The 27,805-nt window shown below is 37.9% G+C and overlaps 1 protein-coding gene across 3 annotated transcripts in view; it reads left to right on the top strand.

The window, feature by feature from the left end:
• The window catches only part of ERP44 (endoplasmic reticulum protein 44), a 94,324-nt gene that overhangs the window by 44,558 nt on the left and 21,961 nt on the right, over window positions 1-27,805 (top strand). For all 3 annotated transcript variants that reach the window (XM_042913675.1, XM_042913676.1, XM_042913677.1), the window contains 4 exons: window positions 19,031-19,215; window positions 20,432-20,547; window positions 23,236-23,293; window positions 24,882-24,998. In XM_042913675.1, the coding sequence (XP_042769609.1) occupies window positions 19,031-19,215; window positions 20,432-20,547; window positions 23,236-23,293; window positions 24,882-24,998 (476 nt within the window). The remainder of the gene's footprint in view (window positions 1-19,030; window positions 19,216-20,431; window positions 20,548-23,235; window positions 23,294-24,881; window positions 24,999-27,805) is intronic.

Genomic DNA, 27,805 nt, shown 5'->3' with positions numbered 1-27,805 from the left:
CAAGTTGGTCTGAGTACAGAACGCTCCGTTCTGCAAATTTGCTGTCATTTGCTCTTAGCCTGACAATTAGAATTTGTGTGTGTGTGTGTGTGTGTGCACTAACTTTTCATTTTACTGATGAGGAAATGGAAGTCAAGTGACTTACTCAGTATCATAGAGCTTAATGTCGAGTCAGGCCAGATTTAGAATCCAGATCTGACCAAATACTTTTACTGGTGGGGATTTACTGGTGGAGAAATGGCAAACGGCAAAGTATTTCAGTATTTTATAAACCATACCCCAAATTTCTGTCTATTGAGATTCATAACTAGATAGGATGAAGGAAGCAGTAAAAGATTGTCAGTACAGGTGTGGACTGCATTTTCACACTGCTTTCTGGATCTTTCCTCCTACTTTTCGCTGACAGATATGATGTTTTTGGTAATGGGTTCTCATTTTAAATCTTTCTATTTTTTATGTATTTAATTAGACATTACAGTACAGACAGTAGTTCCTACTTTCACTGAATTTGGACCATAAAATCTGAACTTGTGTTTTTAAACTTAAAGTCATTGGGAAGAAAAATGAACTATTGTTGAACCATAAATATTATTTATTCTGTTTTTTAAACTAAGATTAACTTACTTTTGAGATAAACCTGACATTACTACTATTGATCAGGCTCTCTTTTTATGGGAGTAAACAGCCGTAATTCAGATGCTTTTTGATCTACCAGATAGAGCTACAAAGTCAATTTTTTACCAATGAAAGTTATATCTGAGACATTGTGTATTCTCTCTAAATATTTTATTTTTTCTGTGCAATTCTTCACTTTTTAAAAGTGATGTTATGAAATCCTTATTGATGATTTATTCACATTTTCCACTTTCTCTTTAGAGATTATAAGACAGACTGTGCCCTGGGTCACTTCTCATGCGCCAGCTATAACGTAGAGTTTCTGAACTGGAAGGACCTTAAGAATCCTGTGGTCTCGGGAGAAATGTCTGTTAGGTAGATTGTTCTTTGGTAGGATTGGTTTTGTTTTTAAGAGATTTATTCAGATATAATTAAGGTAAAATAAACTGCACAAGTTTAAATTATAAAATTTAATGTTTTGACACATGCATACACCTATGAAACCATCACCACAATCAAAATATCAGCATATCTGTCATTCCCCAAATTTTTCTTGTTTCCTTTTGTGGTGCCTTTCTTCCCCCATCAATCTCAGGGGACCATGCTTTTGTTAATAAGAGATTAGTTTGCATTTTCTGGATTATGTATAAGTGAGATTATACATTGTATTATGTGTGTGTATGTGTTTGTATGTGTGTGTTGTTGTTGTTTTACTCAGCCTGGTTATTTTGAGATTGTTGCATTTATCATTCATTTTTATTACTGTTATTATTTTTTTATGTTTATTTTTTTTTGAGAGAGAGAGCATGAGCAGGGGAGGGGCAGAGAGAGAGGGAGACACAGAATCCGAAGCAGGCTTCAGGCTCTGATCTGTCAGCACAGAGCCCGATGTGGGGCTCGAACCCACAAACTATGAGATCACGACCTGAGCCAAAGTCAGACACTTAACCAGCTGAGCCACCCAGGCGCCCCTGGAAGTTACAGATTTTGATGTCAAATTTATCTGTTTTTACATTTGTTGCCTGTGCTTTTGGGGCAATAGCTAAGAAGTCATTGCAAACCCAGTGTTCTGGAACTCTTCTTCTACATTTATTTCCAAGAGTATTACAGTGTAGATTGTGTGATTAGGCCTTTATCAGTTTTGAGTTAATTTTTGTATAGAGTGTAAGGTAGGGATCCAATTTCATTTTTTTGCATGTGGACATCTAGTTTCCTAACACCATTTGTTGATGACCCTGTCCTTTCCCCACTGAATGATGTGGTACCCTTCATCAAAAAACATTTGACTGTATGTGTGAGGGTTTGTTTCTGGGCTCTCTGTTCCATCTGTCTATATATCTGTCTCTATACCAGTACCATACTTTTTTAATGACTGTAGCTTTATAATAAGTTTTGAAATCAGGAAGTGTGAGACTTCCAATAATGTTTGAGAGTATCTTTTGAAGGGTATATATTCTTTTTTTTTTTTTTTAAGTTTATTTATTTATTTTGAGAGAGCACAAATGGGGAGGAACAAAGAGAGAGGGAGGGAGAGAGAATCCCAAACAGACTCTGTGATGTCTGTGCAGAGCCTGATGCAGGGCTCGAACTCACAAACTGTGAGATCATGATCTGAGTCAAAATCAAGAGTTGGATGCTTAACTGACTGAGCCACCCAGGTGCCCCTGAAGGGTATATATTCTTAATTTGATGAACTCCAATTTATCCATTTTAAAAATGGATTATACTTTTGAAGCTGTATCTAAGAAGTCTTTGTCTCACCTAGGATAACAAAGATTTTCTGGTATGTTTTCTTTCATAAATTTCATAGCATGAAGTTTTACATTTAGCTCTATGATCCATAGATCATACATTTCCTTTTAGCTCTGTGATCCAAATTTGGAGATAATTTTTACATGTGGCACAATGTGTGGGTTAGAGTTCATTTTTTTGCCTATAGTTATCAAGCTGTTGTGATATTATTTGATGAAAGGACTGTCCTTTCTTCATTGACTTTGCATCTTTGCCAAAATCAACTGACCATATATGTGTGGATCTGTTTCTCATTTGTCAATTCTGTATTGTTGATGTGTTTGTCTATGATTTATTTGTCTATGCTTATATGCCGGTACCACACTTTCTAGATTACTGTAGTTTTATAATAAGTCTTGAAGTCAGTAGTGTATAAATCTTCCAACTTTGTACTTTTTTTCAAAGTGGTTTTACTATTTTAGTTGCTTTGGATTTCTGTATGACTTTTAGAATCAGCTTGTTAATTTCTCACCAAAGTGAGGGGGAAACGTTGCCAAGATAATACAGAGAGTTCCCTGATAGTCCTTACCCACTTTACCCAAATGTTGACATATTACATTAAGATTAAGATTACATTTGTCAAAAGTAAGAAACTAACACTGGTGTATTACCATCAGTAAACCATAGACTTTATTCAGATTTTATCAGTTGTTTTACTCATGTTCTTTTTCTGTTCCAAGATTAAGGATATTGCATTTAGACCTCAGGTCTTCTTGACAGTTGATAATTTTGAGGAGCATTGGTTAGCTGTTTTGTAAAATATCCCTCATTTGGGTTTGTCTGGTGTTTTTTCTTAGGTCTCACACATCTTTATTTTTTGGTGCTATTATAAATGGCATTGATTTTTAAATTTTAATTTCTGATTGTTGCTAGAAATACAACTAATTTTTTGTGTATTGATCTTATAAACTGGTACTTAATAGTTCTAATGGGTTTTATGTAGATACAATAGGATTTTCTATTTAGACAATTATTGTATGTGACTAAAAGCAGTTTTACTTTATGTGGTCTGTATGTCCTTCCAGTATTCTTTCTAGCCAGGTGTACCTACTTGCTGCTTCAGGATTAATTTCTGTGAGGCAGAAGATCTCTAGAAAGCTTTTTTAGCAAAGGCAGAAGGTGACCTCAGAACGCAGCTATCATCCCGCCCACATATGTCTCATTCTCATTAATCACCTTCTGGCATCATGGCAGCCTACTCTGTCCTGCCCTCTGATACTTTAGTCTGTCTGCCTTGCTTCTGATGCACTGTGTCACCCAGACTTCCCAGCCGAAGTAAGAGTGTTATTTCTTGGAAAAGTTCCTGTAAAAAGTTTCTAGTCAAATTGCCGGAAAAAAACAGTTGATGTAGCGTCTACTTGGATTTAGGTGTGCTTTCACATGCATTATTCCGGTTCTCTTCCCCACAGCCCCTTGAGTCAGATAGTGTTATTCCTTCACCCAGCAGAAATGTTTACATACATACCCTTTGTCATGCGGCATGCGTAGGTTCTAGAGATACAGCAATGAACCACATCTACCCAGAAAGCAAGAGTAGCAAATACACAGTTGCTCGTTGTGATAGCTGCTCTGAGGAGAGGTGTTGGATGCTGTGAGGTAATGCGAATGCTTTCTGAGACAGACCTACAAGACCTGAGGGAAGAGTAGAAATTCTTAAGGGAAATAGGGGAAGAAGAGTATTTCAGACAGAAGGAGGAGCAGGTGTGAAGTTTCTGAGGTGGGAATGAACGTGAGACTTTGAGAGAGCGGGAGTGTGCCATCACTGTACAGATGAAGGCGCTGAAAGACTTGGAGGGGCTGAGCGACTTGCCAGAGGGTTCCACAGTAAGTGGAAGGGCCAGACCGGAGCCCAGGAGCACACAGTGCGTCCCAGGCAACTCTAGTATCCTGAGGTCAAAATAAAGTCAGTTAAATTGGATTTCTCATCAAAGCTGAGAATTCACCCAATTTCTATATAAAAATTACTAAAAATGTCTGTAACAAATTATATCATAGTCTGTTTAAATTCTTTATAATGGGTCAATGTAGAAACAAAAATGAAATTACTCATATGTGGTATTGTTGTTTCTGTTATTATTGTTTTATACTGTGGGGCCCAGCCCTCCAGTAAGATAAGAATTCTCTGGGGGCATCTGGGTGGCTCAGTCGGTTAAGCATCCTACTCTTGGTTTCCGCTCAGGTCATGATCTCATGGTTCGTGGGTTTGAGCCCTGCGTCAGGCTCTAGTGTGGAGCCTGCTTGGGATTCTCTCTCTCTGTCTCACTGTCTCTGTCTCTCTCTTCCCCTCCCTCTCTCTCTCTCTCTCTCTCTCTCCTCTTCTCTTCTCCCCTCCTCCCCTGGTCCTTCTCTCTCTCTCTCTCTCTCAAAATAAATAAGTAAAACTTAAAAAAACAAAAAGGTAAGAACTCTCTGTTCTAATACCAGAAGCCCACCACTTATAAAAGTTACATATACATGGACAAGTGACTTAAAAAATCACTGAACTTGAGTCAGCATTTGCCATAAAAGGCGTGAGTGCATGTGTGTAGCAAGAGAGAAATGTGGTAACCAAACGTGATAAAATGTTACATCTAGGTTAGGGTATACAGGTGCTCATTCTATTACTTTTTCATATTTTCTGTAAGTTTTAAAATGTTCAGAATAAGAAGTTGGTATAAAAAGTCTCTGAACCTGTAATTTGTCTTTGGTTAAGAAGCAGGAAGGAGGGTCTTGTTGCCTGAGAATTTTTGAGAAAATGTGTTTGGAAGAAGCTTGAAATCTGTTCTGTACAGGTGTATTGTGATATTGTTAATTGCGTTTTCTGCTTATTTTCACTGTGATAAATGACCTTCCGGAGGGTCATTGAATGTGAAAAGAATTTTCTTGAATAGACTTTTGCTGACATCTTGAGGGCTACTTAGAGTCACTCGATGACTTTTGGAAACTGACGCACGGTTCTCTCTGTGGCTGTCTGAATTTTTCAGTGAAACCTCCCGTGAGCAGGTATGGCAGTTGAGGCCATTTTATTGGTCCCAAAACTACCTTCTTTCTTAAGTTGCCATCTCCTGGACATTAGCATGTCTGCCTTACCACTGGGTATCATGGAAGGTGGATATGCTTTTGTGAATATTCTCCCATTACCAAGTGGCATGTATGCCCATAATACAAAGATGGGTTAATATTAAGAAATAGAAATCCCCACCACAAGCTAAAATTAAAGGAAACCGGCTTATCTTATCAGTTAATTCTGAGAGACTTGATAAAACCCAGTATAGGTTCTTGGAAGAAATTAATGAGGCAGAGTGTATGAATCAGCCGTTGCTTGCACTGAATTTTTTAAATCTTTAATGACTATTCATTGCTTCATAATGTGTTGCAAGCTCAAATTGAGGTGTGACCCATGTCTGAATTGAGTTGTGAAATCTGTCTAAGCCATAAATTTTGTATATTGTCTTGCATTTGGGAATTTCCACCAATGCTGTGTTACTGGTGTCTTTCTTTTATCAGCCCTGTTTAAGAATTAAGGATGAGGTGAGACCATAAAGTCAGAAAACAAACAACATAGTTATATGACAATATAAAAATGTAATGGCTCTAATTTTCAAAAAAACATTCCAAGTGAGTATTTTCAAAGTAGCTCCTTAGGGAGGCAATGCATGTACTCATTCCTTAGAACGTGTTGGGAATTCCTTGGGAGTTGTCCTCTGCGCCACTTTACTAGTCCACCAGGAAAACCCATCTCCGTGCAGTCACAGGACAGCCTTCTTCAGTTTGCTGCCTGTATTTTTCCTTCTCTCTCCCTCTTCCACCCATCAGCATCCTGTGGAGTGCTTTCTGCCCTATCTTGACTTCACTTCTTTATATGCCCTTCTTAGGACTTTGTGTTCAAAGGTTCAGCTAACTAGGTTGAGAACTTAGAACTGGAGAAAGGAAGAAGGCAAAAGGTAGGTGTAACAGGCTGATTTCACCCAGTCAGTTCTTTTGTTTCTGTGTGTGAGCTAGATGCGTCAGCTTTGATCTCCCCCAACCTGTCTCCCCACCAAAACAAACAAACAAACAAAAAAATAGGTTGGGGAGGTTGGGAACTATGGAAGCAGAATTTTGAACTCAGACTAACACTAGAGTGTCATCAGGAAGTTTCCAACGTTTTAAGTTGAGGTATATTTTTTGAAACCCCAGCGTAAAACTTGCAGCTTAAATGACCCTCATCTAGGGTTAAAATTTAGTTCACTTCCAAAGTCCCTGAATTCTCCACTGTTGCATTTATTTAAAAAAAAAAAATTTTTTTTAACATTTATTCATTTTTGAGAGAAAGAGAGCGTGAGCCAGGAAGGGGTGGAGAGAGAGGGAGACACAGAATCTGAAGCAGGCCCCAGGCTCTGAGCTGTCAGCACAGAGCCCAACGCGGGGCTCAAACCCACAAACCATGAGATCGTCACCAGAGCTGAAGTTGGACGCCTAACTGACACAGAGGCACCCCTCCATATGTTGCATTTAACGAAGGGAACAAAGTAGGAGGAAGAGAAAAAAGAAAAGTCGAGGCAATTAAAGACACAGAATCAAGGAGTAAAATGTGGAACAACCTCTTCTCTACCCACCGGGCATTTATGTCCTGTGATGGCAGCAGAACAGGTGTCCTCCCTCATCCTGCATAGGACTAAGATGCCAAGTTTCATCCATGTCACAGAGCTCACAATCACCCTTTTAGTTTGTCCTATCTGGAGGGTCCATGAAAGGAATCTCTACATCTCTGGTATACAGTATAAGAGAAGTACACTAAGTATACTAAGTATGCTAAGTACAGTATAAGAGAAACCCTGTATAGTAAGTCACCAATAACTATAGAGGGTTTCTCTTATACTGTACTTACGGAATCCACACATCTTTTTGCTACCTGTATTTTGTATTACAAGTTTTTACAAATTTCATTTAAGATTCTAGCCTGTGGAAACAAAGTAGCAGTAATAGTAATAGTGATGATAATAATATAAAATAATAATGATAATAATAATAAATGTAAACTCTATAAACTCCATAAAATAAAACTCTATAATAATAAATGTAAACTCTATAAACTCCATAAAATAAAACTCTATAATAATAAATGTAAACTCTATAAACTCCATAAAATAAAACTATAATAATAAATGTAAACTCTATAAACTCCATAAAATAAAACTCTATAATAATAAATGTAAACTCTATAATAGCAAGGACCTTGTCTTTTTACCCTTGTGTCCCCAGCACTGGAATGATGCCTAGCACATAGGAGGTGCACGATTATAGTTATTGAATAGATGGATGGATAAATGTAATGAGTAGTAGCCAGCTTTTATGAACTATTAGTTTTGTAGGTATTCCATTAAGTACTTCAAATAAGTTATCTCATTATCTCCCAACAGTACGATTAAGTATTTTCTGCAGTATTTCATCAAATCTAACTTGGCATTGATTACAAGGCACACTTTTATCTGTAACTGAAAAAAAAAAAAAAAACCCACAGAAAAATTACACAACACAGTGCTTTCCTATCACTTAGAATTTTTTTATGATAAGAGCTATTTTAGACTTAAAGATTTTTTTTGGTCATATCATTAGTGTATGTACCCAAAAAGGAAAATAAATTTGTTCAAGTAATCCTGAAACAATTTCACATTCAGAATCTGACTGTTATACACCACTTTTCAATTCTGAGTCATTGATTTTTGTGTTTTTCCACACAATATTGACTTCTGTGCCATTAAGAGTGTTGGTAATGCTCTTGATTAAAGAGTGTTATCCTGCTTTTTCTAGGATTTTCTTCCAAGCTTCTGATACCCATTCTGGAAGTATTGATGCTGGCACTTAACTCTTTGAATACCTTAGAGGTTTTTGTTTTTGGTTTTTTTTTTTCCATTGAAACATGTCACTGCTTGTTACGCAACTTTAATCAAAGTCAGCAAGATATAATCAAAATGTTAACAGTGGTTTTCCTCGGTGGTGGTTGGATTACAAATTGTACCTGTTTTATTCTTTGTAATTGTCTTTCTTTTCCAAAATTTCTACACATATACACAGTTCAAACTTGCCTTTGCTTCACCTGTCGTTCATGGTCTCCCTTTGTCTCATCTTCTGCATCCTCCTTGTCTGGGGAGTTTGGAAGTTAAATTCATCACTCTCCCTGGTGGTGCTGCTGCTTTAGATGGAGAAAGTCCCATCAATCTGCCCCTGGTGGGACCAGGATCTCTGCTGACCTCCAGTGGCTGTAGGGTGCATGGCACTCAGCAAGAGCCATTTCATACATTATCTGTTGGAAGGTGCAGAACATTCAGACTCTTGCTAGCTAGCATTTTTAGGAAAGTACTTTGTAACTGACCTTGAACTAAGCAGCACATGTTCCCAAATACCAGAGTTATTCTTACCTGTGTGCCTTCCCATACAATTTGAACTTTCCACAATGGAAATTGGGAAGCGTTTGTTAGACCAATATGTAAATGAGTCATTAAGAATAAGAAAATTATTATAAACAGCAATATTGGAATATTAAAAACATCAGACTTGCTAAGATCAGACTAGATCTTAATTCTCACCACAAAAAAATGATAGTTACGTGAAGTGATAGAGGTGACAATCATACTACAGTATATATATTAATGTATCAGACCACCATGTTGTATGCCTTAAGCTACACAGTGTTATATATCAAATATATTTCCATTAAAAAAGTAAAAGGAAGAAGAAGAAGAAAATATCCACCGAAGAATTCATGTGCACAAAACAGAACTTGGATGCCCAGTGTCAGCCTGAATCCAGAGTAAGCCTGTAGGCTTTGTTTGTAATCTTTCTGTTTAGGGTTTTATTTTGTTGTGGTGTTTCATTCCTGTTGTTTTTCCCTCCATGTGGGCAGGGCATGGTTTGGGAATGGAAAAAATACAGAGGCAGCAGTGGTCCTCCTCCCTGAACCAGAAGAACAGTAAGACCTTCCTGTTGAAGTCATTGCCAGGGGTAATCACAGCAGTGAGACACATTGCGGAGATAAGAGCTGAGGCACTTTTCCCATGTGGAACCCTGCTGGGCCTGAGTGAGCAAGGTGGTGGGCGGGCAGGCAGGCAGAGCCTTTCAAGGAAAAGTGACCACTGAAGCAAAAATACATGCTAATTTTCTAATCAGCGAGCTGTTAACCTTCTGAAATTTATAATTCCTTTGACATGCATTTTAACATTTGATCCATCCAGTTAATTAAAAAAAACATTTATTATACCCCTTAAATCATTCTTTGTTATATTGTCAAAATGTCACATTATAATTATCTTAAAATCATTTTTGACCAAAGCTTGTAAAAATTCACCTTTATGTCTGAGATTATTGATTAATGTAATTTTAAGGTTTTTGCTCCTTAATAATTAAAAGCCACCTTATTATGCAGCATACCTGCTGCCATGATATTGTTTGAGAATTAAGCAGGCAAGTGTCTGTTCTTCCAGTAGTCTTCAAGTCTTATTCGATCTTTTTCTATCCATAACTAGAATTTTAAGGCAACCTAGAGGTTGTAATGTTGAAGTTTGTAAACAGACTCTTGGTATACCTGCCAGGTCTATTGCAGTAGTTTCCTTACTGGTCTCCCTGATTCTCCCAGATTTACTGCCAGGTGAATATTTTTACAGCCCGCTTCTACTGCTCAGTGGCTGCTTTGTACCTGTCAGGTAACACTCAGACTCCATTAGCCTAGAATTTAAGTCTGTCTGGAGTACACCTATAGCCTTATTTATTTTATTTCTGGTTTTTGCATGTTTGCTATCAGCACACTACTTGCCCATTATGCCCACTAATTTAAGAAAGTTAATGACTCCAGCAGTGCCTCTTGGCCGTTTTTATACTGACCTTTAGGCCACAATAGAAAATGGATGTTTCCAATTAGATTAGTCCCTTTCTTAATAGGTCTATGTCATAAACTTTCTGCCAAATCCTTTGGGGATTAGAAAAATTCCTTGGCTTTCTACTGGCAAATTAGGCACCAGCTAGGTGAGTTTAGCCTTATTAACACTATGTACCTAAATTGGACTTAGTGGGAATATTTTCCCTTTGTGGAGCTTGATATTAATGAATTTTAAAACTTTTAATTATTACTTTGCCAATAGGATGGGCAAAATGTTTTCTGGTTGTTTTCATTTGTAACCTCTTGATTACAGGTGAGCACGTTTTTACATGTTTACTGTGTTTCTTTTATAAATCAACTGATAACAGGGGCACCTGGGTAGCACAGTTGGTTTAGCGTCTGACTTTGGCTCAGGTCATGATCTCACAGTCTGTGAGTTCGAGCCCCGCGTTGGGCTCTGTGCTGACAGCGCAGAGCCTGGAGCCTGCTTCAGATTCTGTCTCCCTCTCTCTCTGCCCCGTCCCCTGCTAACGCGCTCTCTCTCTCTCTCTCTCTCTCTCTCTCTCAAAAATAAACATTAAAAAAAAATTTTATAAATCAACTGATACCTTTAGCCAAGTTATCTTTCTGGTGGTCCTTTTGTTAATTTTGTTATGTATTCTGAATATTATTGTCTCTAATATATGTCACAGAAATCTTCCAATTTTTCTTAAAAATTCATGGTGTTCTTCATCATCTAGATGCTTTCTAGCCTACGCAGCTTCAAAATCTGCAAATGTCTTGGTTTATGTTTGATGCTGATGCAGGCCCTCTCCACAAATAGACCTTGTTTCCTAAGCACCACAAGGCCATAGGGATGTTACTCTGCTTTTCTGTTCCAACCTTCAGCTTCCTGTGCCTCCCACGTGCTCAGTAAATATCCTCTGGGGGAAACTTGCTGTGTGTTTCAGGGTCCTTATCATCCACCCTTCCAGCCCAGGTGACTATGAAAAGCTTCACTGAGTTCTCTTGCTGTCTGTGCAGGCATAATCCTTGGCCCTAAATCTGCACCAATTGCAGATTTATTTTTTTTACGTAGTTTATTGTCAACTTGGCTAACATACAGTGTGAAAAGTGTGCTCTTGGTTTTTGGGGTAGATTCCCATGGTTCATCGCTTACATACAACAGCCATTGCTCATCCTAACAGGTGCCCTCCTCAATGCCCATCACCCATTTTCCCCTCTCCCCCGCATCCCCATCCACCCTCAGTTTGTTCTCTGTACTTAAGAGTCTCTTATGGTTTGCCTCTCTCCCTCCCTCTCTGTTTGTAACTATTTTTTCCCCTTCTCCTCCCTCATGGTCTTCTGTTAAATTTCTCAAGATCCAAATATGAGTGAAAACATATGATCTGTTTCCTTCTCTGCCTGACTTATTTCACTCAGCATAATAGCTTCCAGTTCCATCCACAGTGCTGCAAATGGCAGATTTAATTTCTAAGAGGAATTGCATAGTAAACGTATAGGAAAGAAAATAGCCAGTGGGTGATTTTTGCTCACTTAGGAATGGTCCCTTCCTTCCTAGAATTTTCATTCATGTAGTCTTCATTGGTTTCATGGTGTCTGATGTCTGTAAAAATGTGATTTTTAAAAAATCTGTTTTTCCCTAGTTGTCACAGCAGGAGCAGTAGATTTCTGTTACCTACTACATCCCACTTGGAAATGGAAATTCTTTAGTAGATTCCCTTTTGAATTTTCTGTGAATCCAATAAGATTGCCTGCAAATAATAACATTTTTATTTCTTTTCCAATATATGTATGCTTTCTTATTAAATGACTGAGAACTCCACTACAGTGTTCTTACAGAAGGGATAGCAGACATCTGTATTTCTTTCTTGATCTCAGCAGGACAGCTTTCAGTATTTTACTGTCAAGATGTTTGGTAGTTGTTTATTTAGATATCCTTTATCAGATTATGGAAGTTCCCTTCTGTTGTTAGTTTGCCAAAAACCTTTAAGTCTGGATGGATGTTGAATTTTATCCAATGTTTCTCTGCTTCTTTTGAGAGGCACAGTAGTCCCCCTTGTCTGTGGTTTTGCTTTCTGTGGTTTCAGTTCACGGTCAAGTATAGTTCCAAAGCTGATGAATTGTCAGAAGGTCAGTAGTAGCCTAACATTACATCACAACACCTACGTCATTCATCTCATTTCATCTCATCACATAGTCATGTTATCTCACATCACCACAAGAAGGGTAAATATAGTACAAGAAGATATTTTGAGAGAGAGAGAGACCACATTCATGTAACTTTTATTACAGTGTATTGTTATAATTGTTCTGTTTTATTATTGTTGTTGTTAATCTCCTTACTGTGCCTAACTCATAAATTAAACTTTATCATAGGTCTGTATGTATAGGAAAAGACCATAGTATATAAAGGGTTCGGTATTACCCATGGTTTCAGGCATCCACTGGGGGCCTGAGAACATATCCCTTGTGGATAAGGGCGTGGGGGGGGGGGCACTTAGTGCAATTTTCCTCTTTTATCCTGTTAATGTCATGAATTACATCAATTGATTTTCAAACATTAAACTGAAGTGCTAGACCAAATCTAGCTTGTGATGTATTATCCTTTGTACACAGTGCCAAATTTAGTTTAATATTTTCAAGTTTTGCATCTGTGTTCTTGAGTAAGACTAACATATACTTTATTTTTCTCATCATTTCCTTGTCAGATTTGGCAGAAGGATTACGCTGACCTCATAAAGTTAGTCAGGAAATGTTCACTCTTTTTGTATTTTCTGGAACATTTGTATAAACAGCATTATTGGCTGCTTAAATGTTTGGTAAAACTTGATGGTGAAGCTTTCTAGAAATGGAGTTTTCTTTGTGGGAAGGCTTTGGATTGTGGATTCAATTTACCTAATAATTTTAGGACCACTTATGTTTTCTATTTATTCTGGTGTCAGTTTGGTAAGTTGTGCTTTAATGGGAATTTTTTTAATTAAGTTTTTAATTCCAGTATAGTTAATATACAGTGTTATATTCATTTCAGGTGGACAGTAAAGTGATTGAACAACACTATACATTGCTCAGTACTCATGATGATGAGTATGCTCTTAATCTCCATCTGCTATTTCACCCATCTCCACCCGCCTTGTACCCATCGGTTTGTTCTCTGTAGTTAAGAGTCTGTTTCTTGGTTTGTCTCTCTCTCTTTTTTCCCTTTGCTTGTTGGTTTTGTTTCTTAATTTCCACGTATGAGTGAGATCTTAGCTGACTGACTTATTTCACTTGGTACTATACCCTCTGGCTCCATCCGTGTTGTTGCAAATGGCAAGATTTCATTCTTTTTTTAGTGGCTGAATAATATTCCGTTGTACATATATACCACATCTTTATCCCTTTGTCAGTGGACACCTGGGCTGATTCCATAATTTGGCTGTTGTAAATAATGCTGCAATAAACATAGGGGTGCATACATCCTTTCAAATTAGTGTTTTTGTATTCTTTGGGTAAATACCCAGTAGTGTGATTACTGGATCATAGAGTAGTTCTGTTGAAAAATTTTTGAGGAACCTCCATATTGTCTTCCACAGTGGCTGCACCAGTTTGCATTCCTGCCAACAGTGCAAGAGGGTTCCCCTTCTTCCACATCCTTGCCAGCACCTGTTGTTTCTTGTGTTGTTGATTTTAGCCATTCTGACAGGTATGGCGTGATATCTCATTGTGGTTTTGATTTGCATTTCTCTGATGGTGAGTAGTGTTGAGCAACTTTCCATGTGTCTGTTGGCCATCTGGATGTCTTTGTAGAAATAATGGAAATATTAAAACTTTATCTAAATCTCCAAACTTATTGTCATTATGTTATTGATAATATTCTCTTAATATCCAAGTTAAATATTCCTGCTACATTCCTTAAATTAATTGTTTTCTCTCTCATTTTTTTTTTTTTCTTGATCGGTCTCTCTAGTGGTTTATCAATTTTATTAGTCTTAACAAAAACCAAATTTTGGCTTTTTTGATCTTTTCTATTGTATATTTGTTTTCCACCTCATTAATTTTTTCTTTTATCTTTCTCATTCACTTCTCTATTCCTTGTTTTTAATTTGTTCTCTTTATAAATTTTTAAGATTAATGCTTAGCTCTGTTTTTCAGCCCTTTCCCTCTAACATCCATTTTAATGTCATAAATTTACTCTGCGTATCACTTTGGCTACATGTGGCAAATTCTGATATGTATTTTCATTATCATTCAGTTTCTCTTTGTGGTTTCATCTCTGATCAATGTCTGTATAGTTTTTTAATTGTCATAAGTTGAATCATTTGAAAGTTGTTGAGAATTTTTTCGTGACTCATCATGTTGATTTTTTACATGCTGTGCACACCTGCAAAGAATTTGTATTCCACAGCCTCGGGGCAGTTTGTCCTCTATGTGCCAGTTTAGTCAAGTTTCTTGGTTGCATTGTTCAAATTCTCTTTATTTTTATTTATCAGTTGCTGAGAGAAATGTGTTAAAAATTTGATTATAGATTGATCTTTGTAGTTCTGTAAGTTTTTATTTTATATATTTTTAGGCTGTTACTTGATGTATACAAATCAGAATTGTATCTGCCTGGGGCGCCTGGGTGGCTCAGTCGGTTGAGCGTCCGACTTCAGCTCAGGTCACGATCTCGCGGTCCGTGAGTTCAAGCCCCGCGTCAGGCTCTGGGCTGATGGCTCAGAGCCTGGAGCCTGCTTCGGATTCTGTGTCTCCCTCCCTCTCTCTCTGCCCCTCCCCCATTCATGCTCTGTCTCTCTCTGTCTCAAAAATAAATTAAAAAAAAAAAAAAAAAAGAATTGTATCTGCCTGTGGAATTGAACTTTTTATTATGAAGGGTCCCTCTTGGTCTGTAGCACTGGTTTTTGCCTTAATATCTGCTTATTTACTATTAGTATAGCTATACAAGATTTCTTTTGATCAGTTTTTGCACAGGATATTTTTCCTCAGCCTTTTTCTTTCAAGCTTTGAGCATCCTTATGTTTAGATGTGTATTTTATAACTAGTATATAGTTAGATTTTACTTCTGCACGTTTGTCAAAGATCACTTCTATATGTATATGTAGGTTGATTTGTGGTTTCTATTCCATTGATCTGTTTATCTTTATGCCAGTAACACACTGTCTAGATCCCTGCAGGTTTACAGTAAGTGTTGAAATCCACTGGTTTAAGCTCTCTAGTTTTGTTTATCAGGGATATTGGTAATTTTCTTACAGTGTCTTTGGTTTTAGAAAAAGGGTAATGCTGGTATCATAGAATGAATTGGGAAGTAAACCTTTCCATTCAGTTTTTGGGAAAACTTTGTGCAGAAATGGGATTATTTATTCTTTAAATATTTGGTAGTTTTGGCCAGTTCTCATCATGGCTTTTTGCTGGTAGTTCCAATTCAAATTAAATATTACAGGGCTTTTACTTAATTTTCTTAGTTTTCTCTTTGCATCTTTTTTTTCTCTTATGCTGAAAATCTTGACTCTTAGTGGCATTAGCATAATTGCTCGTGTGCTTTATCTATAATGTGTGTGTTTATTTCAAAATAACAATGCTAGTATTACAATTTTTTAAAACGAGTTTTATTTTACTATTAAAAACATTTCCATAGTTCCAAAATCAAAAGTATAAATCCAAGGTATAGCCAGGGAAAACTAAATTCCATCTATGACCTTTTCTTGCTTTTTCTCCCATTGATGGTATTTGGGGGGGGGGGGGGGGGGCAAAGATTATATGTACTTGCTTATATCTCATATACTCATATCTCACATACTTGCTTATATATATCTCATATACTTGTTCTTTTTGACTTAACAGTGTATCTGGGAGATTGCTCTTTAGCAATACAGAGCGATGTTTTTTGTTCCTTTATGTAAGATCCTACTACTTCATTGTATGGGTATACCATACCTTATTTAAGTAGTCCTTTATTGATGGATATTTAGGGGAAACAGTAACTTTTATTTTTTATTTTATTTAAAAATATATTTTTTTAATGTTTATTTATGTTTGAGAAAGAGAGCGAGACCGAGTGCGAGTGGGGGAGCTCAGAGAGAGGGAGACACAGAATCCGAAGCAGGCTCCAGGCTCTGAGCTGTCAGCACAGAGCCCAATGTGGGACTCAAATTCACGGACCGTGAGATCATGACCTGAGCCAAAGTCAGACGCTCAATCGACTGAGCCACCCAGGCGCCCCAAAACAGTAGCTTTTAAAAAGACATTTTCCGTATTCCAGAGCAGAGCATTGTGGCATTGGCCAGTAGAACTATTTAACCTAATTTTAACAACATTTTATATTCTCATTTCTGCATCACTGTAAGCATTCATTTTATGATATGCTAGGTTTCACCATATAGTGTGCTAGGGACTGAATGTGTTTTTTCATTAGGAAGTTAAAGTTTCTTTTTATTATTTCCCTGGGCTGGTTTTCTTGTAAGTAGGGTAACCCTAAGCCTTTGTGGCCTTTGCCTAATAACAAGCGCCTCTGTTTATCTTAAAAGACTTTCACTTGCTTGTGAAAGCACTCTTACTCTCAATTTGTAGCACCTATTTAAGTAAGTTAATTCCTTGCTCAGGTGATAGAACCCACCATTCTCATGATACCTCAAAGGTGTGTTTTCTCATTATAACCTATCAGGTTGAAAAAGGGCTGGTAGTGGTATATCCACTAGTCTTCCGTTCAAGAAGTACCAGCCTCGAATCCAAACAGATTAGTGTCTATATTAAATATGTGTATATTACGATATCTTACTACTATTTCAGATTTCTGTGATCTGGTGAATAAAATACTCTCCTTGGCCCCATATATAACCAGTCGTTCCCTTTGTTTGCTTGTATTTGTCTTTGTTCAAAGGATTTTAGTAGTAAAGCGTGATATCCTCCTTTGTAAATCCTCCATGGAGTTCACCAGAGTGTTATGTGATCTAATGTAGCCTTCTTTCTTTGAGAACCCATATTCCCTACTTAACCTCTAATACATCATTTTAACTTTCTCTGGTGGTTTATCCTAGAGAAAACAGAATACAACCTTGACTGACCAGGTATTATAAGTACTTTCCCCTCTTCCTGGGCAGTGCAAAACCTTAAAATACTTAGAGTCATTAGCCTCCTTCTCACCTCCTCTATCCCAGCTTATATGTTGCCGGTGTCATCGTGTATTTTAGCTTGTGCCAAACCCCACAAGGCATAACTGTTACTGTTTTGTATAGTCAGTATTCATTTAGATTTTTAAAACCGCTTTATTGAGGTATAATTGACATATCGAAAACTTACATATTTAAAATGTACAAATTGGTAAGTTTGAGCCGTGTATATGCCCATGAAACGGTCAGCACACATATGTATGTGCATACGCTCTAGTACACTTGTTCCTACCATAGCACCTCTTAGAAAATGAAGGGGGTCGGCACAGCCGTATTGCAGTTCTGTTGGGTTTTATAGTCACTAGAATGGGAGGCGGGGTAAGAGAATTTCCATGGTTTGTTGTGCCACCATTTTAGGATTCTCTCATTTTATGTATTTATTTTAAGTTTATTTATTTTGGGAGAGAGAGAGCACACGTGACTCTGAGTGGGGGAGGGGCAGAGAGAGTGGGAGAGAGAATCCCAAGCAGGTTCCACGCTGTCAGCTGGGAGCCAGATGTGGCGCTCAATCCCACAAACTGTGAGATCATGACCTCAGCTGACATCAGGAGTTGGGCACTTAACTGACTGAGCCACCCAGGTGCCCCTGCCTTCAGGCTTTCCATTAAAAACTCAGTTAATTAAAAAAAAAAAAAAAGTCACCTGTTTTAGGCCACTTCACTGCCCTCTCAGGTCCCCTTCATTTAAAAAATTCAGTGCATCTTTTATCATTTTCACATATGTGAGTAGTATGGTATTTGAGCTTCTCTAGTGCCTAGAAGATACTGATTTCTTGTATTTGCCACCTCTTGGAAATAACAGCAGAAATACTTTTTTTTACATTCTGATTTGGTCTATATCTTAGTAATTGTGATTTCTGCAAATGAGATCAGTATACCTTTTGATGTAGATTCTTATTTTGAGACTTATAAACACTCATAATTTTAAGGATTTGTGTGTGTGTGTGTGTGTGTGTGTGTGCTTTTTAAAATCTCCACTGCCTAGGAATATACCCATAGGTCATAATAAAGGGACTTTTCTTTTAGTGTATACTGTTGACTTTGGGGTTTTATTGTGTTAGCTAACACAAAATTTGTGGATTTGGGATTATGAATAATTCTTCTAGCAAAGAATCTAATATTTTCAGCTTTGAAAGTAGTTTAAATTTAAATTTAGTTTTCTTTTATTAAATGCTGTAAGAGATTCTCACATGTACAAAGTAAGGTGAGTAACTATTTTCAAAATCGGAATTTTGCACATTCTGATTACTTTCTGGAATCTATAATGTTTACTAACACTAAGAGTTTACTGTGTCATGCATTTGTATTATCTCATTTAATCCTTAAAACCACCCTGTGTGGTAGAAATTTTTATCCTTACGTAACAGATGAGAAACTAAGGCATGAAGAGTTGATACAACTTACAAATTCACACAACCAATAAATAGCAGATTTGGGATTTAAACCAGGCAATATATGTCCAGAGCCTGGCTCTTAATCAATATAAATTTGCCATGATTAATTTTTTTCTCTAACACTGAAAAATAATTATATGAATCAAAATATTCTCACTAAATAATTTTAAGGTTTTTGACTGTTGGGCTAATGCGCTTACCCAGACCAAGTACGAAGGTGAAGTTAATTTTTTTTTTTTTCCATTCTTTTAGCTGATATAGCCCAGAGATACAGGATAAGCAAATACCCAACCCTCAAATTATTTCGTAATGGGATGATGATGAAGAGAGAATACAGGGGTCAGCGATCAGTGAAAGCACTTGCAGATTACATCAGGCAACAAAAAAGCGACCCCGTTCAAGAACTTCATGACTTAGCAGAAATCACCACTCTTGATGTAAGTTGTTAACTTTTACTGGATCAAATGAACATTGCCTGTTTAGTTGATGTAAACAGATTCTTATGCAATCAAAGAATCTGAACATTTTCTTATATTTTATTGCAGTGAATTTGACATATACATATTTAGCGAGTTGAATTTTCCTTGAATCAATTCTAGAGGGAAATGCTAATGTTTTACTGAGCCTTTGGATAAAATATATAGCATCCAGTAGAGCTGTACTAATTTAAATTAATTGAGGGCAAAGAGTAGCCTGGGTTATGAAACCTAGAAGTTAACCTCAGGTATACGGGTATATGCAACCAGAGTTTCCAGATTTTCCTTAGTGGAGACCCTCAGGCTATCTGCTCTAATTACTTCTGTGTCGGTTCTTTGTATAACTTAGTGTCATCTAAAATAGCCTTCCCTTAATAAAAACCCTTTCCATTATATACTAAGAAGTGTTAAAAAAAAAAAAAAAATGAGTTGGGGCTTTAGGCTGTGAGGGTCGGGTTTGAGATTTGACTTTTACGTGCTGATGAGCTAGGCAGTTAGTTACCCTTTCATGGATGCTTTCAGAAAACACAAGGCCCCTGCGTCAGAGACAAAGGACATTATTGCTCACATCCCAGCAAACAATGGGACCAGGTTTGCATTTGTGTCCTTTCCCTCCAAGTCCTGTGGAGGGGACAGGGAGGGTCCAGACCGGTGCCTGCACATGCTGTGGATTCTGTTGCAGGAGAACTCCTGTTTCAGAGCCAGCAGTAAGCCTGCTGCTTGTCCCCAAGGGAGACATTACCTCACACTACCGTGTTGCTTGTTGCAAATGCAAGCCTGAGAAATGGCCTGGATAAAGTGTGGACAGGATCTTGCACGTGGCTGTGCCTAAATGTGTAGGAATATGACAGACCCATGAAGAAGACTCTACCAACTGTAATATGTTGTGAACCAGTGTCCTATTTTAAGAATAGTCACCCTGTTTAGGAATAGATTATCACTGATTAGTTAAAATGAACTGCTAGAAGGAAATGTTTACGATTACATTAGATGGCAGTTAAGATCGTTTTCAACCTTCCATGTCATCGTCAGTAGTTTTGGACTAGGTGTTAAAATCAAAATATGCATTTATAGTCCTACTCCGTTTATACGTAATTGAACAACAGCGGGGTGAATGAAATAATACGTTTATAGCACTATATATGTTTGCAAAATAATCACATACTTTATTTTACAGCGCAGCAAAAGAAATATCATTGGCTATTTTGAGCAAAAGGATTCAGAAAACTATAGAGTTTTTGAAAGAGTAGCAAATATTTTGCACGACGATTGTGCCTTTCTTTCTGCATTTGGGTAAGTATCTTAATGGAGAGTGTGTCAGTGGGTCAGCTTGGCTGCCATGTTGGATTCTTGTTGTGTGTGGTCATTTTCTGAAGATGAACTCTCCGGAGATGATCTCAGTTCCCATAAAGTCACCAACCAGTTTTCCTTACACCTGTCTGACCTCTTTAAGAGTTCTGTTTATTCTTTTTTCTGTACCATCTTCTGCTCCAGAATATGGGTGAGCAGAAAAGAATGGACAAGTTAACAACTACCTCTCGTGCTCATTTACTAACACAAAACGCTAACTTGTGGGGTTTCCAAACTGAAACAACTCCCAGTCTTTCTCATTAAGAAGACTGGGTTTCGTTGTCTTGGTTAATCTCAGGTTCTCCACCACCTTTTCTTCTCCCTTCCCTGTCCCAGAGGAAGAGTCCTCCTTCCCAAGGTTAACTTCTTTACTTGTGTCTTTGTAACCATCCCTTCAGGAACCTCTGTGGCTTTCATCCATCAGTTGTCCTTGCTTTTTCATGTTTTCACCCTGACCCTTTTCATGAACTGCTTTCTTTTTCCAAAAAACATGATTCTCTCTTTCCAGACCTTGAGCTATAATCCTGTCTCTTTCTTTTCATTCCCAAATGTTTTCAAAGACTAGTTTATGTTAGGCTACCTTGAATTTCTTAAACTCTAACCAGTGAAAAATCCTTACTCTTTTGGAAGCCGACTTTACCTTCATTACTCTCGTGAAACTTCACTCCACACAGTCACAAAATGCTTCTTAATTCCTAAGTCCAGTGGGCTTTTTTTCAATCTTTAATCCTCTTCAGTTTCTCTGAAGGATGTGACACTCAACTACCCTGTTTTTTTTTCTGCTGTGTCTGCACTGTGTTACCTTGAATCCCCCTGGTTTGCTCCTTATCATTCTGATTTCTCTGACTTTCCTATTTTTTTTTTCTTTCTCTCTCAATGGAATCATTCAGTAGTTCTTCCCCTTTCTTTTCATTGGGGGTGTTCTCCACCATACTTTGACTTTTTGGAGTACTATTTCTCTTTTCCTTGGCCAATAACCGTTAGACTTAATTTTGGTGCCTATCTTGAGTAGAGCCCAGGTTTCTGGCACAGTGTGTCCTTTCCATTTTGTGACCTTCATCCTTGTTTTAATGCTTCTGTAGATTTTGTGTGTGTGTTTTGCTGTAAACACTATCAGTGATTTTTGGAGATCAACGTAGGAGTAAATAACAAAGGAACTCCTCCCTGCCTTGCTTTTCGCATGACTGCTTTCCAGCTGTACGGGCTGCTTGCTTGCGTCCTCACACACTGTGGGCACACTGAAGGCAGCAGAGCCCTCGCCCTTCCTGTTCTCCTAGACACCAGCTCCCCAGAGCTTTCCTGACAACTTTATATAAAAGAACACTGCCAGGAAGCCTGGGTGGCTCAGTTGGCTAAGCATCCAACTCTTGATTTTGGCTCAGGTCACCATCTCACGGTTCGTGGGTTCGAGCCCCTTGGAGGGCTCTACACTGACCATGCAGAGCCTGCTTGGGATTCTCTCTCTCTCTCTCTCTCTCTCTCTCTCTCTCTCTACCTCTCTACCTCTCTATCTCTCTATCTCTCTATCTCTCTATCTCTTTCTCTCTCTGCCGTTACCTGCTTGGGTGTGCTCGCTCGCTCTCTCAAAATAAATAAACATTAAAAAATAAAATAACACTGCTGTCATCCAGCTTATTAGCCTTTATCCACCTAGTTTTCTTCAGAGCACTTTTTTTTTTTTTTTTGGTTTCAATCACCCAAAATAAATGTATCTATTTGCTTGTCTCTCTTTCTACCAAAACGTAAGCTTCGCAAGAGCACAGGCACTGTCAGTTTTGTTCACTTCTGTGTACCCAGTGCCAAGACCATATCTGATACAAAGGAAGCACATAGTGAATAGGGAATGAATGAATGAATGAATGAATGAACGAATGAGTGAGTGAAGTGTGTTCTTCCTTTTTGTTCCATTGGTATCAGTCTCAGCTAGCATCCCTTGCACCTCTCTCCTGTACTACTCTAGTTAGAAAATGGAGATAAATCTGTTCAAGTAATCCAAATATAATTTAGAAAAAAAGTTACCCATTTGACTTGGAATTTGTTATAGAATTCAATCACCAAATATTGATGGACACATTTTATGTGCCAGAGTATATACTGTACAAGGCATAGGAAAAAACAGTGAACACATAAAAAAAATTTGGTTGTCGTGGAACTAAATAACTAGGTTATTTCAGTTCATCTACTTTTTTTTTTTTTTTTTTTTATAAGTTTTGGTTTTAAAAAGTAAAAAGAGAATTCATGATTGTCTGACTTGCAAGCAAATAATGTGTTTTTGTGATTGATTGATCTATGTGACCACATCAATGACCTTGACCCCAAGTTACTGGAAACAGGCTGGTGTCAAAAATAGCTTTTTAGTGCTAAAACTGCCATTCTAAATTTATAAAATATTGAGTCGCAAAAACAGCTAACTAAAATTTTCCTTTAAAAAAATGTGCCTTGGATTAAAGTTTTCCTTTAAATATATGGTTTTGTTGGTATTGCACAGTCTTATAAGTAGGAAAGATGATGGACAAGTATATATTTCAAGTCATTATAATACATGGCAAAACAGCTAGCCAATTCTGTTTCATTCAAGTATATTACTGCTATTATTTTTCTTGAGTATCGCTACTTCTCTCTTCCTATCAGAGCTGTTTCAAAACCAGAAAGATATAGTGGAGACAACATAATCTACAAACCACCAGGGGTAAGTTGCTATTTCTTAGTGTGTATAATTTTAAGTGTAATTTAAATGTATAGTATGATCTATATGTTTTATAATCTATAATTCATATTTTTTAATTCACAGAACCACAGACTTTGAGTATAAAAGGAACCTTAAGGCATCTTCTTCTATTAATCCAAACTTTTTAAAGATGGGGACATACAGGCTGAAAGTCAGATAGGGATTTAGTAGCCGAGCTGAGACTAGAGATCTCCTATCCCCAGGCCAGATCTACCTCTCTGTTTTGCATTCGTTTTAAGACGCAAATGCAAAACAATGTTTCAGTGGTCTGTGATCACCACTCCTACCTGAGTCAGACCAGCCAAGCTCCTAGGTCTTCTGGGGTGTAAATTAACCTGATACTTGCCAGCTAATAAGGAGCGGCTAGGTGGCTCTTAGCCCTTGGCTCAGAAGTTAAGTGTCTAAACTTAGAAGTAGCTGCTTAAGTCCAGATGATGGTAACCACAACCAAGAGGCAAAAATCACAGTCTGTGTCATCTCGTGTCCTCTCGTTTGACTTACCAGTATGTCACTGCCGTTTTCACACACGTGCAAACAGAAAATTGTTGGTATTTTTTTGCTTCATGGTTTTTATTTTAATGTTGTTTGTAGTGTCTTGATACAGTGAAGTTTTTAATTTTCATGTAGTCATATGAATGAAATTTTTGCTTAGAAAGCTCATTTCCTCTTCCAAATTCAGAGAAGTATTTGCCTGTTATTTCATTAATAGTAGGTTCCATAGTGTGACCATCTCTAGGTTATCAGAATCCAGTGCAGTGTCTCACTGTGTATTTTGGTTGTTAAGCGCACAGGCTCTGGAATGAGATTCAGGTTTAACGTGTCAAATCTGCCACCTTCCTAGGTGTCTAACTCAGGGAAAGTTGCTTAGCTTCTCTGACCTTCAGTTTGTTCATTCATAAAAATAGCCATGATAATAATAGTCCTTGCCTTTGGGGGATGTTTCAAGGATTAAATGAGTCAACACATATAAGGTGCTTACAACAAACAGTGCTTTGACACAGTAAGTTTACTCAGTTAATGGTAGCTATTGTTTTTGTCATCATTTTAAACACTTCATAAATACGGATTTTGAGTGAATGTGGAAAGAGATATTGTAGGTAATATTAGAGATAGCTATGCCTTAGATTTATATAGTATCTTGTATTTCTTAAGGCCTTTTTCCTGGAAGTTTCCACATTTTCTTCTAACATTTTCAGCTCTAAGGGATAGCTAAATCAATTCATTTGGGTGATTCTTTTTCACAATGCCTGCCTGCCATTGGTAAAAATAAATAGTTAATTGACTCAAATCGGAGGAAAAGCAGAAGGCTTAGACATCACAGGTTGGATAATTAGGTCTCTGATAAATACAGACTTACCAGCTTTTTTACACAGCTCTCTTTCTTGGAAGTTTCATGATTTTTCGTTTTTGGGTTTTTTGTTTTGTTTTGTTTTGTTTTTCTTTTTTGTATACCCTGTAGATTTTCTGGGTCATAGATGGCTTAGAGAGTGCATTTTTACTAACACAGGTTAGATTCACTTAATTTTTTTTCCCCCTGCTTTTGTAATAGCATTCTGCTCCAGATATGGTCTACCTGGGATCTATGACAAATTTCGATGGGACTTACAATTGGATTCAAGATAAATGCGTTCCTCTTGTTCGAGAAATAACGTTTGAAAATGGAGAGGTATGGCTTTCTAATGTGTGTTATCTTGAATTCAGATTTCTGAAAGAGCCAAGGTTCCTCCAGACATCTTACTGTTTTACTACAGACTTACCAATTGTAAAAAATCGTACAGTGAACAGAACTATATTGTAGCCATTTCCAAAAAGAGGCCAGTGGTTCTTTGCCTTTACTGTCCCAGAACCCCTCTGTTGCATTTCCTGCCATAGCAATGGTTGACTACAGCCTTGAAAATAAGTTTGACCATGGCCTCTCAGGTGATTCTGATACTCCCTCTTGGTTAAGGGGGTGCCTTTAGAAGCAGTGCGCTGCAGATTTCGGTTACAATTAATTATATACAGTGAATAATCCTTTGCCATAAAAAGGTTTTCCCGATTCCTGTCTACCCTAAAAGAATGGACTTGTGTTCTCTTTCATCGTACTCATGACAGCGGTTATCAGTTATCATGTAACTGACATCAGTGATCCCATACTCCTGATCTAAGTCCATCTAAAGTCTTATAACTCTCACAGAAACAAAACACAAAAGCCTAAGATTGGAGGAGCAAATAACAAAGGCCTAGGTGTGTGACGTACATAGAGAGCTGTGCATTGCATGTTAAAGAATTAGAATTGTATAGGTCAGATTTTAAATATACGGCTCAAGAAATTATCAAGTGTGAACACACCCATACAACCACCACGTAGAGATTGGCAATTCTGTAAAGGCTCAGCTGGTAAATATTTTAGGCTTTGCAGTTTGTACGCTGTCTTGTCCCAAGTGCTTCGGCTCTGCAGTGGTGGCACAGAAGCAGCCTCGGACAATACCTGCCCCAGGGAAGTGACGTTCAGTAAAGCTCGCTCACGCTCTTTCCTAGTTTATCCTATGAGCACCTCTGCTACTTTGCTCAGTTCTCTAGGCTTCGGGTTTGTTTAGCTGAATACAATTTTTTATTGCATTAGTTTATTTACTCCTCAGAGGCTTAGAAAGAGTTAGTAACTTGTCCCGATTATTCACCTGCTCTCGTTGTTCTTGTAGGAATTGTTTCAAAAAGAGTTGAAAGGTGTAGACCTGGAAAACCTTAAACAACAAATAGGGGTTCCTCTCCCCACCTCCACAGTAGTTGACACATTTAAAAGTCTTTGGATTTTTATTACATGTTGTAACCAACCACCCCAAATTATTTAAACTGTGAGGAAAGATTTGTTAGCCTCTAAAGCTGGTTGTCTTGATATCCCTCTCCTGAATCTTTTGATACCTGTTTCATAAAGAATGTGTTGGTGGGGACACAGGTGAACAGGGAAGCCTAGGCAGCATAAACTACCGGCTACTATGTTAATGTATGTAAATTGGCATAGCGACCTAAGTGACATGGATGTATTCAAACTGCTTGTCTATTCATTATTTCTCTCCTCATGGTCGTTGGTACATCCACCTCTTGCTTAGTGTTACAAAGCCGCATGTTATATTTGTTTTTACTTTTAACCTCCTCGCTCTTAACTTTTCTAAAAGGTGACCGCTGAGTCTTATTTCACTGGTACTTATTCAACAACATGTGTCTTCATTTATGCAGTCATAGGCTGATCGCACGTTACCGTGTACAGTAATCTGTGAGCAAAAGAGAAGCAAAATGAGAGTCTCTGTTTTTAAGATGTTTTCAGTCCAGGAGCTAGCACGTACAGATAATGTAACATTAAAGACACTCCGCATGCCGCATGAGGGGCCCTGGGAGATGTTCTGGGAATTCAGAGGACAGTGTTCATTTCTACCTTTGGCGGAAATGGAGTAGAAATCCAGGATGACTTTCTAGAAGAGGCTTTTCAGTTCTGTAACAAAAGGGCTGAAAGAGAAATAGAAGGGCCCACGGAAATGGTGAAGTAAGAGGAGGGGCCTGTGCGTTAATGTTGAGTGTTAAGGGCACTGGTTAGACTTTACAGCATAGATAATAAAGAGGTGGGTGGGAATCCAGACTTGGATGGAGGACTGGAACTGGGCTTGGAAATAAAAGGGACCAAATATAGTGGTACTTGAGGTTGTTGAACTAGTTGAAGTGGCCAGGCTAGAGCAGAGAAATCCAAAGATGGAACTGTGGGAGTAGTAGAAGCAATGAATGGGTTGGGGAAAGAAAGAGAGAGAGAGAGACAGAGAGACAGAGAAAGAATGAAAAAAATGTGAGCTAAAGAGATAAAAAGTGAGGAAGAAATTGTAAATCAGCTTGCTGAAAGATCACTGCAGTGCCCGGGGCCAGGGGCTGGGAGGCAAGAGAAGTAGACAGGGACTGCCAGTGATTGAGTGTGGAGTTTCTTCTTGGAGCGATGCAAACATTCTGGAATCAGGTACTGTCGATGTTTGAAAACCTTGTAATAAAACCTACCAAATTGTACACTTTAAAATGATGAACTTTTATGGTATGTGAATTACATCTCAATTTTTAAAAGGTAAACATAGGGCTCCTGGGTGGCTCAGTCAGTTGAGTGACTTTGGCTCAGGTCACGATCTGCGGTCTGTGAGTTCGAGCCCCATGTCTGGCTCTGTGGTGACAGCTCAGAGCCTGGAGCCTGCTTCAGAATTTGTGTCTCTCTCTCTCTTTTCCTCCCCTGCTCGTGTTCTGTCTCTGTCTCAAAAATAAATAAACATTTAAAAAAATGTTTTTAAATATAAAGGTAAATGTGACAGGAAGCTTAATTATTCTGTGTACAAGTGTAACGGGCTTAAACACGGAGATAGAAACCACAAGCAAGCTCTTGTCCTAGAAGATAGGTTCCAGTTGCACTGTTTTAGGATAAAGGATGTTTGTGTTTTCTACTGTTGCAATTTCTAAATGACAGAG

The sequence above is a fragment of the Panthera leo genome, chromosome D4 (genome assembly GCF_018350215.1).
Source record: "Panthera leo isolate Ple1 chromosome D4, P.leo_Ple1_pat1.1, whole genome shotgun sequence".
Taxonomy (NCBI): domain Eukaryota; kingdom Metazoa; phylum Chordata; class Mammalia; order Carnivora; family Felidae; genus Panthera; species Panthera leo.
This window is presented reverse-complemented; position numbering and strand designations above follow the sequence as displayed.